This window comes from Labeo rohita, chromosome 10, assembly GCF_022985175.1.
Source record: "Labeo rohita strain BAU-BD-2019 chromosome 10, IGBB_LRoh.1.0, whole genome shotgun sequence".
Classification (NCBI taxonomy): Eukaryota; Metazoa; Chordata; class Actinopteri; order Cypriniformes; family Cyprinidae; genus Labeo; species Labeo rohita.
The window spans coordinates 888,438-900,666 of NC_066878.1; the positions used below are offsets into that span (position 1 = coordinate 888,438).

A 12,229-nucleotide genomic window follows, 5' to 3' on the forward strand; every position below is an offset into this window, starting at 1 on the left:
AAGCAGCAATCAGGGAGTTTCTGGGAGATCGCAGACCTTTCGCCAGTTTAGTTTTAGTTTAGTGCAACGAACGCGTATTAGGTACGCGCATTACACGTCACAGGTCTTTACAGGATTTTTACGGGTTTTGTGTAAAGCACGCACAGATTCCGGAGTATGTGTGAATGAACCAAATTAAACAATTCCGGAACAAATCATGGGACACATTATCCATGTATTTTCCGGAATCGCTGTGTAAAAGAGGCTAAAGCTGACGTGCTACTGGTTTCTTATATTAATGTTGTTCGGAAGCCTGTACAATGATGTAGTTTCGTGACATCCATCGACTGAACAGCGTTTTCTCGACTTGTTTCTGTGTTTGGCACCAGGAGGGTGGGGTGGTGGTTGGTGCTTGGGGTGGTGACTAAAGGTGGTGACTGAGTAGTTCAGACATCACGTTTTTATGGAAGTCACAGTGGCTTGTGAAAAGGCACAGCCACTTTATGCAGGCTGTGTGCATTTTACTGTGGATTGACAGTTTTGAAACTTATATTGTAGTTACATAGCTCCTAGACCTCAGTTATCATGAAATTTCAGTTTTGACAATATGGGACTTTTAAATCTATGCCAAATACCTAAAAAAATAATTAAATAACTATTTATTACCTTTAATCAAAAGTCTCCACAAGGGTTACAAAAAGAAAACAAAAAAAAAAACAGGCGATCCACCTTATTCTTCCTGTAAGGGCGGCACGCCATTTGTAAATTTTATGGGTCTGGATATTTTTAACTATACAAAACTTAATATTGCAAATTGATGTGTCTTACTATATTATTTTAATGTATTATCTTAATTGTAAGCACAATGGTTTGTTGTAGTGCAAAAAGTTTTACCATTTACTGCACATTGTTATTCTTCTAATTATTTTCCTATGGTGGCTAATAAACCGGACGTCTCACCCATAGGCTGGTGGATAATAATAACAATAATAATAATTAAAAAAATAAATTTCTTGCAGGGGTGTCCTGTATGCCAATGTTGACAGCATATTAGTGACATCAGCCAAAGAAGAAAATAGTTTGAACCCAGTTTACCTGGAACATGTATATGGTCAATTAAGTTAATTTAATGATGGCTTTATGTTTTGTAGAAGTGTCCGTGCAGTACAGGGGCCCCTTAAGAGTTTGTGATTGGCCTCTGATTGTGAATGCAGCCCATGGCCACGTTGCTGGAATGTTTCATCACAACAGACTGTTTATCATATAAGCAACTAAATGTTTATTTTTCTGTAAATTAAGTGAGATGGGGTTTGTCTGTCAAAGCAAGCATTATATGACTTATTAAATGACTCATTTTTGCAACACAACATTTTATAACTTTGATAAGAAAATCTTATTTTGCTGAATAATTTTGACATTCGTTTTGGGAATTGATCAAGCAGGCTTGTTGGAACGTTATATCTCCAAAGAACCCTAAAACATGTCAACTAAGTAAAGAGTAATTGCTGAATTTGTTAAAGGGTTACTCCACCCAAAAATGAAAATTTTGTCATTAATCACGTACCCCCATGTCGTTCCAAACCCGTAAAAAAGGAACACAATTTAAGATATTTTTGATAAAAAAAAAATGGGAGAATTTTGACTGTCCCATTGACTGCCAGGTAAATACGTCAAAATAGTCCATCTGCCATCAGTGGTTCAATCTTATTTTTATGAAGCGACGAGAATACTTTTTGTATGCAAAGAAAATAAAAATAACGACTTCGACAATTCATCTCATCTGCATCACCGTAGTGGCATTTTGGATAGTATCCCCTGTACACAAACAGCGGCTGCGTCCGAAAGCCTAGTCAGCTGACTTGCTGCCTCGCTGCCTTATCAGGCAATGACTTCAAAGGCTGCGAAGGCAACTTTGGGAACAGTTTCGGACGGACTTTATAGGCAGCGGAACGTGACGCCATTGCTAGGTTACCTAACGCTTAAGTTGTAGATTTTGGAGAAACACGATCTTACACAGTTATGTATAAATGCTTTAATAATACATAAAGACCTCGATGTCATTAATCCACTGAAGGTCTGTGCGTTGGAGAAGACGACTGAGAATGGCAGCTACTTTTTGCTTAAAAAAAATAAAAGCACTGATGCAAGTAATATTGCAGAACAGGTCACTGTTATTAGTGGCTGTTTCATTGTTATTGGTAGTATATTGTAAATATTATTCTTATTTACTACTCATTTGAACCCTTTTAACATATTTTATTAAATACTATTATTACAAACAATATTATTTATTATGTTTTTTACACTATTACGATTCATAAAGTTTATCATGGTCAAGATCTCATCTGTTATATAAAGTAACAAGTCTAATTTCACCAGAATAGCTTTATTTATATAGCCTATATGACGCACACGCACAGCATTGTGGGAGATTGAAGGCAGCGAAAGATACATCTATGCTGCCTTCAAAATTCAATCAGAAAAAGGTATCTCCGGAGACAGGAAGTGAAGTAGAATTTGAATTCAGATGTGCCTTGCTGCCTTCCTGCCTATCCCCTGTACGCAAACAGCGTACGCTGTTATCTGTCAGCTGTTGGCCTCTGATTGTGAATGCGGCCTATGGCCACGTTGCTGGAATGTTTCATCACAACAGACTGTTTATCATATAAGCAACTAAATGTTTACATCTTTTTCTGTAAATTAAGTGAGACAGGGTTTGCAAATAGTAGCGTGCGATGTCTGTCAAAGCAAGCATTAAATGACTTATATCTATATTTGATGATTGATTATCCTTTAATCAGAAGTCTCTGTAGCAGGTGACGTCAACCGAAGAAGATGTCAAATGTTTCTACCCTGTTTACCAGGAAAATGAAGAAATCAAGTCTTTAAGTGGTGTTTAGTCAACCAGGTGGCTACAATACATACTTGGAAACTATTGAGCCGCAGTAATTGAAAATGGAAGCGAGTCATGAAGCTCAGCGCAAGGGGTCATTTTAGAGATTATTATAGAGTCTTGAAGGAGACCTTAAGTTTGATGAATTACAAATATCAAAGGTTTGTTTTTAAAAAACAACATTTAATATAATGTATCTAAAAGGCTGGTTTCAAGGGAAGCAAACTCTCAAATGTAAATCAGTAGTGTGCTGCTAATGATTTGAACATATCATCTGTGTGACTCCTGTCATTTCCTTTATCATAATTGTGGTACTTATCAAAATCCATTGAAAGCATACTATCGTGCTGTTATCCTACATTAAAAATATGCTGAAGCAGAAATATGACTTCCAACCTTTAATTGAAGCTTGTAAAAACATGCTCTTCGTTAAAAAAGAATAGCCTGACACGCTCTGCACATCTGTACCAGCTCAAGCACAAGCCTTCAACCCAGCATGAGAAACAAAAAAACACAGTTCAAGGTAAAATGAAGAAATAATAGTTCAAACTAGTTTAAAAAAAACACAAAATCATAGAACTGCCATATGCTTAAATTTGTACAAATTCTGTGCTGATTTTCTCAATATCATTTCAAACCTGTTTTATTTTTTGATTTGCTGGAAAATACAGTGCACAGCATAATTGAGTACACCCCCTCTGAATAATTATAAAAGATGTATTTTCCTAATGATCACTAATACAATTCATGGAAAGATGGCAAAATTTAAACAATAAAAACAACAAAATATATGCCAATATCTTATGTGAAAGTAAATTAGCCAATTTTGTTGACATGAAGGATTGCAGAAATGAGTACACCCTAGATGTAATTCAGCAAATGTATAACATTCTAGTACTTAGTATGTCCTCCAGAACTTCAAGTATACTGCTCTTGGCACTGAGTGTACAAGTTCATGACAAATTTTCACATCTGTTTAGCTCCTGGAGGACGACCTCCTTAAATGCCCTGGTCTTTAATGTTTGCTCAGCTCGTCTCTACAGAATCCTCCACAGCTGCTCAAAAGCGTTAAGATAAAAATGCATGTCCACTGAAGGATTTTCACCTTGGGAGAATGAATATCTTCATTGGCATGCTGAAAAAATAGCCATTTAATGCAGGGAATGAGAGATGGGAGGCACTGTCAGTTTAAGTTTTTTGTATTACATCACACAGCGGTGTGTGAATTCATGACAGCGTTGATAAAGCACAACTTCCTCATGCCTTTAGCACTCATACATCCCAATATAAGAGGTTTACTGCCACTGAACGACACTGTGGGTGCCAGGCACTTCTCACTGTTCTCCTCCTCAAGCAACACCAAAACATTTTAGATGCTTTCGGATCTGAAATGATTGACTTGGTCTTTTGAGACCAAAATATGGATTCCCAGAAGTCTATATTTTTTAAATATGGGTCTTGGAAGAGTTAAATGAGTTGATTGTGCTTTGGCAACAGGTAATTCTAGTAGTGACAACAACCATGCATGTCACTTCTGCAGGCTGCATTGTACTCTGTGAGATAAAGTGTCACTCTTTTCGTAACTTTTGCTGGCTCTGAGACACCTGCATGGTATTTCTCCGGCTCTTTTGTAGCAAAAATTCACTCATTACTAAATGAAAACTTAAAGTGAAGACCTGAATATTTCAGGAGCCTTGTCACAAGTCCATTGTTTTTGAATGTCAGTGCTACTTCTGCTGCTTGTACCACTGTCCTCTTTTGTGCTAAGAAATAAGTCACCTGGCAGTTCTCTCCCAAGTGATTTCATTGTTGACAGCATTAAGTCTGCGTATGATTCAGTAGACTATAAGAGACCTTTAACTGTTAGGAAATTACTTGTCTTTAAAAGTTTTGGTTGAATATACTTACCTGTTGATCAGAAATAGCCTTAAACCTACACTTTTTTTTTTTTTTTTTTTTTTTTTTTTTTTTGTAACTTTCAGGAGGGTGTACTCATTTTTGCAACACAACATTTTACCATTTTGATAAGAAAATCTTATTTTGCAGAATAATTTTGATATTCGTCTTTGGTAATTGATCAAGCAGGCTTGTTGGAACATCATATCTCCAAAGAACCCTAACATGTCTTCTGAGTAAAGAGTAATTGCTGAATTTAACTTTTAGAGTGGGTGTACTCATTTACGCTGTACACTGTATATGATATGTCTTTAAAACATTTTGTGTTCTACAGAAGAATCCGAGACAGAGTTTTCATTTTTTGAGTGAACTATCCCTTAAAATGCATCACTTGCAAACAACAGAACAAAAGACATTTTAAATAATCATAAAGCACCTCATGAATTTTTACTCATGAATACTGAAGCTCTTAGCACAGCTGTTTAGAAAGCATCCATATATACAAAACAAAAGCCTGCATCGTTCCGCAAACGTTCAACCACAGACGGAATGTCAACCGCATTCATTTTCAGGTCAGCCGTGCAATTTCTTTTGGAATAGAGCTGTTCGCTCATGACGTCAGTTTGTAGGCTAATTCACTCTCGCGACTTTCTTATGGGTTGTTTTCAGTTTATGAGTAAAATATGGTCTGTGGTTAACTTAACTTAGGAAACTTTCCTATGTTATATAAGGACTACAACGTTTGTCCGATTCTTCAACAAGCATGTAAATTCACGTGTTCATGGTAGATGTGTAGCAACTTAGTTAAAACTTTTAGTTTTTAGAATGTGAAAGTCTCTTCAAATTTTGTTAACACAAATCTTATTTTACTCGAATCCAAAACCGCTTTTGTGAATTCCCATTGGAAATTCCCTGGGGAATTTATTGACATGCTAATTCTCTTCTGGGTTGTAGGACCACAGACTGAATAACCTCTTTGATCGTTTTTGTCATTGTTTCCTTGGATTCTTGCAGTCAATTGAATGCTTTAACTAGCAGATGTTTTCCTGACATATTCAAAAGGCATCAAAGCTGAACCTGGTCTCTCAAGTACAATAGGATCTATAATACCGATGCTTCTTCTCGTTTGACCTTTTCTAATGCGTCTGCAAAGCTAAGTTAAAATGCTAATAATGATACAATGTTAATAATTTACAAAATCATTTTCTACCAAAAGCCAATAGGCATTAAAATATGGCTACTTTTTAACACAGAGAAACTGTCAACAGATTATAACACATTAGTCTTGCATTATTTAACAGTCCATTGTCAATTTCCACACTCAGAAAAGCCTAAATTAAAAATCTACTTATTCAAAATGTATATAAAATAGGATTGCATTGCACATAATACAAAATAATAAACTTAATCGTGATGCAAATTTGCCAGTCATACAAAAGATGCACTTTTTTAATATCATGGTATAGTTTTTTTGATTTTAAATAATAATAATTCAAAATGCTTTAATTTGTTTAGAGTCAGCATAAATCATTTAATTGTAAAAACAATTGTTGAAATATGGCTAGCTGTGGAACAAGCAGTATTTGATTAGTTAAAATGTGTGAGATGGTTATTGTGTAAACGTATTCAGTTTAGTGCGTGACTAGCTGTTTTTGCAAGACCTACAAATATGCATCACATTAAGGTTATTTGTTTGTTCATATAAACTGTATATTATTTTTTATATGCAATCAAATACATTGAATACATACAGTTCCTTACAAAGGATTCATACCCCTTCATTTTTTTTTTTTTTTTTTTTTTACGTTGCAGCCTTATGTTAAAATGCTTTAAATTACTTTTTTTTTTTTTTTTTTTTTTTTCCCACATCAGTCTACACTCCATACTCTATTATGACAAAGCAAAAAACAGGTTTGTAACAACTTTGCAAATTTATTAGAAATAAAAAACTGAAATAATTCCATTGCATAAGTATTCACACCCTTATCTGGGACACTTGAAATTTAGGAGCATTCATATCGCTTGTACACTTCGAGTGGAGTTAAACTGTGGCAAATTAATTTGAATGAGTGTGATCTGGAAAGGCACACACCTCTCAGAAAAGGTATAACAGCTGAAAATGCATATCAGAGCAAAAACCAAGCCCTGAGGTCAAAATAACTGCCTGTACAGCTCAGAAACAGGCTTGTGTCAAGGTACAGTTTTGGGGAAGAGTTTAGAAAAAGAAGTTCACAGAAGCATTGAAAGCATTGAAAGTTCACAGAAGCATGTAGCCTCCATTATCCATAATGAAAGATGCTTGAAACAAAAAGGACTCTTCCTAGAACTGGCCTCCTCGCCAAACTGAGCAATTATGGGAGAAGGGCTCATCACCTGCAGAGCACCATCCCAAAAATAAAGTGTGCTGGTAGCATACTGTGGGGCTTTTTCAGCAGCAGGAACTGAGGGTTTGTCAGAATAGAAGAAAAGCTTAATGCACCAAAATATTGAGATAGCTTTAATAAAAGCCCAGTCCAGAGCACTCAGAACCTCAGACTGGGCAGCAGTTTCACCTTCCAACAGGAAACAACCCAAAGCACACAGCAAGAGTGGCTTTTAGACAACTCTGTGAATGTCCTTGAGTGGCCTAGCCACAGCCTGGACTTAAACCCAATCAAACATTTCTGGAGAAACCTGAAAATGTCTGCCAGCCCCCATCCAAGCTAACAGAACTTGAGAGGTGAAGTGAAGATTGGCAGATAATTGCCAAAGGCAGATGTGCAAAGCTTATCGTGCCATACCCAAAAAGACTTGAGGCTGTAAAGGTGCTTTAATTTAGTACTGAATTTGGGGTATGAATACTTATGGAATGTTCTTAATTCAGTGTTTTAGTTTTAATAAATTGGTGAAGTTTTAACAAATCAGTTTTTGCTTTGTCATAACGGTGTATGGCGTATAAATTGATGTGGGAAAAAAGTCATTTTAAAGCAGTTAAACATAAGGCTGCAACATAAAACGTGAAAAAAAAGAAGGGATATGAATACTTTCGCAAGGCACTGTACATTTTAATTTTAAATATTTAAAAAATCCAAATGTTTATCATTTTTATCTCTGTCTGGTTCTTTTGCTCTGACTCTCTTTGATGCTCTGTTGATTTGAAACCTCAAAACATTTCAAAAGAACATGGCAAGGTGATATTTAAAGTCAACAAACCTTCATAGACGTGCAGTTTTAGACAATTAACATCATAGAATATTTGTCAACCAATCAGATTCAAGTTAAATCCATTAAATCCCATTTAAAGCCATTAATCATGTTGCTCCTTTCTAATGCCTGGAAAATGTAGCACTGAATTTCTGCACTGGCATAACCAGCAGTTTTTTTTTTTTTTTTTTTTGTGCAAATCCCTTAGATCTACTCAGTCCTGGTAGAACTGCGGTTCCTCAGGGCCTGGGCGTGGTGGCGGACGAGAAGGGGGCGGGGCTCGTCCAGGCGGAGCTGCCTGAGGGGGTGGAGGCAAGGTGCTGGGTGACGAGGGAGGTAGGAAGCTTGGTGGTGGTGGTGGTGGCGGCGGCGGCGTGGGTGGAGATGGAGGCAGAGTCACATTGATGTTCAGACAGGTAGCAGGAAGAGCTCTGCTTGGAGATGGTGTGTAAGGGGGAGGGGTTATGGATGCTGGGGGCGGAGTTGATGGCAAAGGGGGCAAGGTGGAGGTCGGAGAGTGGGCGGAGCAGCGCGGAGTGGGCGGCAGGGTGCCCTGCGGGACAGGAGGGCATCTACTATGGGGGAGGCTGTAGATATGGCTCGAGGGGTTGTTGTAAAGCGGGTATCGAGGGGGCGGGCAGGATTTCACACGGGTAAATTTCATACAGCGGCCCTGGAGAGTCAAACATTTAGTCAATTCATTTGTAAAACCTCTAATATGATTACATTTTAGATTATTATATTGTTAGATTATATTACATTTCAAGACACAGAATTAAACCACTTTTTCTGGATGTGCCATGTTTGTGAATACCTGTCTCAAACCATTCATCAAAGAATCCTTAACAAAAAAGTATCACCATTTTCACAAAAATGTTAAACAATGATAATAATAAATATTTCTTGAACAGCAAATCAGCATGTTAAAATGATTTCTAAAGCATCATGTGACATCAAAATTCAAGTTTGCATTACAGGGAAAAAAAAATATTTTTAAAAGATATTAAAATAGAAAACAGTTATTTTAAATTCACAATATTGCTGTTTTTACTGCATTTTTGACTAAATAAATGTACCCTTGTTGAGCTATAAAAACAAAGAGAGACATAAAAACATTTTAAACTTTTGAACAGTACTATATATTATTTTCTGTTCTTTCAAGGCAGGCTTTAAACTAAAATGCATAGTTTTTGGAAAATTAAGTTAACTAAATTTAAAAGATTAAAGGAGAAGTTCACTTCCAGAACAACAATTTACAGATAATGTGCTCACCTCCATGTCATCCAAAATGTTCATGTCTTTCTTTCTTCAGTCGTAAAGAAATAGTTTTTTGAGGAAAACATTTCAGGATTTTTCTCCATATGATGGACTGATATGGTGCCCCGATTTTGAACTTCCAAAATGCAGTTTAAATGCGGTTTCAAACAATCCCAAATGGCCCAGTCGAGGAAGTAGTGTCTTATCAGTCCATTATATGGAGAAAAATCCTGAAATGTTTTCCTCAAAAAACACAATTTCTTTACGACTGAAGAAAGAAAGACATGAACATCTTGGATGACAAGGGGGTGAGTACATTATCTGTAAACTGTTGTTCTGGAAGTGGACTTCTCCTTTAAGTAAAATCTGATTCTGACAGCTTTCAATTATAAAGACAACAATTGTGAAAATGACTTTAGTAGTTTACTGTTTCGTTATATAGTTCGGTGCAGTTTAATATAGTTTTAAAGAGTCCAACAGAAGCTCTTGTTTGCCTGTGAAGATCTAAAGCAGTCTTGCTGCTTTAATTTTAAAGGCCTTCTGATTTCTGTCCAACTTTCTTGTGCTATTTACCACAGCAGATCAGACACCCCAAAACTCCCCTCTGTGCATTCTTCTGAGGGAATGGGGAGGGTGGTTAATGTTTTAAGCAGACTATGGTGCATTCCTTTAGGCAGGAGCAATATTAGCAGACTGGTCCTACTGGTCTGAAGCTGAGCCAGCGTCCTGAGTACCTTCAATTTGCCTCCGTTTCTGACTTGCACTTATTGCTAACAGCTGGCCTAAATCCTTAATTTACCTTACAGTATTTTTTCATGTGTTTCTCAGAATCTGCCTGCAACATTTTAACAAGAACAGACTTTGAAAGAACCCAGAGAGCTGCTTTTTCAGCATTGCCTTCTATTACCTTATGTGGAAACGGAAACCAAGGTTTTAGTCCTATTTAATATGTACAGCTGAGTTTGTATTATGAATATTTATGCTATGTATCATGAAACAGAAATATGTATATGCAAGTATACATATATATATATATATATATATATATATATATATATTTTTTTTTTCTTATGCTTATAAGAAGTCTCTTATGCTCACCAAGGCTTTTAAAATAAAATAAAAAAAACATTTCTGTTTGAATAGATTTTAAAATGTAATTTAATCCTGTTAGTCCAGCATAGAATGAAATGAAAATTCTGCTGAAAGTTCCATCACAGGAATAAATTACATTTTAAAACATATTCAAATAGAAAACAGTTATTATTAATTATAATAATATTTAAATTTTACTGTATTTTTTTGATCAAATAAATGCCGTCTTGGTGAGCATAAGAGACTTCTCAATCTTTATTATTCCAAACACTTGACCTGTAGTGTGCATATGCCAGCATTGTTGACAGCATTGTTAATATTATGGAGCATCTGTATTGTGACCCTATTTTGTTACCTTCTCTCCCGGCTGAGGTCTCATGACAGATACGCGGTCGTATCCTCTCCTAAGCCACACCCACAAGGCATCCAGTTTTCCCTGGAAGATCCAAACACAACCATTCAATTAGCAGTTCAAGGAGATCAACACTTCAAAAGCACGCTGGTGAAATTCAAGCAGCAAAACACTTCATCAATAATCAATTCATCAAACAACATTGTCAGGACAATCTGTAATTGACTACACAGAGCAGTTCAGAGAGACAGAGCCCTAAGGTACTCATCTTTTGAATTTCATTTTATGCAGGTTGTTATTTGATGAGTTTCTAATCTTCGAATTTCCTGTTTGGATCAAAGAAATATAATAAGATGGCCAGAACAGTGTCAGTTCCTAAAATTAGAATTGAGTGGTTCAGCCGTCTAATCTACTGACTCCAGTTCTTCACTGTGTATTTTCAGTTCAGCGGATATTAAGGTTTCTCATTATCTGGGTGCAAAAATCACTGCTTAAGACACCTGTGACTATTCTCAGGTATTAAGGACTAAGAGGGAGGAAATCAATTATTAATGTAATCAAACATAATAATTAAGGCATTTAATTAAAGCTGTTTATTTAATTGTTTTAAATAATTTAATGTAACAATGAACACAAAATTAACTAAAACTAATTTATGAGTATTAAATCTCCAATGACATTTGCATTCATTGCTGGCCAGTGTGTGTCAAAGTTCCACATACGAAGTGTCCAGTGGCATTTTTAAGTGGATAATGGAAACTGGAAATCGCTTAAATGAAACTAACATTTAAATCATTAATTAAATTAACTACATACAGTTGAGGTCAAAAGTATACATCCCCCTTTCAGAATCATTAAAAATGTTAATTATTTTACCAAAATAAGAGGGATTATACAAAATGCAGGTTATTGTTTATTTAGTACTGTCCTGAACAATATATTTCACATAAAAGACATTTACATGTAGTTCACAAGAGAAAATAATGGTTGAATTTATAAAAATGACCCTGTTCAAAAGTTTACATACGCTTGATTCTTAATACTGTGTTCCTTAATGTTAAAAGATAGATCTCAAAATCATACAGTCATTGTTTGAAAGGGTTCAAATACTCAAAAATGCTGGAAAACCAAAGAATTTGTGGGACCTGAAGGATTTTTCTGAAGAACAGCAGGCAGTTTAACTGCTCAGGACAAACAAGGGACTCATGAACAACTATCACTAAACTAAAAAAAAACACAGCTCTGGATCATTGTGGTAACAACACAGTATTAAGAATCATGGGGATGTAAACTTTTGAACTGGGTCATTTTTTTTAAATTCAACTATTTTTTTTCTCTTGTGGACTATATGTAAACGTTTTTTTATGTGAAATATCTTATTTAGGTCAGTACTAAATAAACGATAACATGCATTTTGTATGATCCCTCTTATTTTGGTAAAACAATTAACTTTTTTAATGATTCTGAAAGGAGGATGTAAACTTTTGAGCACAACTGTATCTCTATTTATTTGACATTTTTTAAATAATACTTTGATTTTAAGTGGTACTCCAAGCCACAACTGAGGATTTCTGTAT

The 12,229-nt window shown here is 35.7% G+C and overlaps 1 protein-coding gene and 1 long non-coding RNA gene across 5 annotated transcripts in view; one reads left to right on the forward strand and one right to left on the reverse strand.

The window, feature by feature from the left end:
* Positions 1–12,229, forward strand: part of LOC127171896 (uncharacterized) — a 45,071-nt gene that overhangs the window by 15,746 nt on the left and 17,096 nt on the right. The gene's annotated exons all lie outside the window — the stretch shown is intronic.
* The window catches only part of antxr1b (ANTXR cell adhesion molecule 1b), a 39,935-nt gene continuing 34,312 nt past the window's right edge, over positions 6,607–12,229 (reverse strand). For all 3 annotated transcript variants that reach the window (XM_051120790.1, XM_051120791.1, XM_051120789.1), the window contains 2 exons: positions 10,656–10,736; positions 6,607–8,624 (listed from right to left, as the gene is read on the reverse strand). In XM_051120790.1, the coding sequence (XP_050976747.1) occupies positions 8,166–8,624; positions 10,656–10,736 (540 nt within the window). In that variant the 3' untranslated portion in view covers positions 6,607–8,165. The remainder of the gene's footprint in view (positions 8,625–10,655; positions 10,737–12,229) is intronic.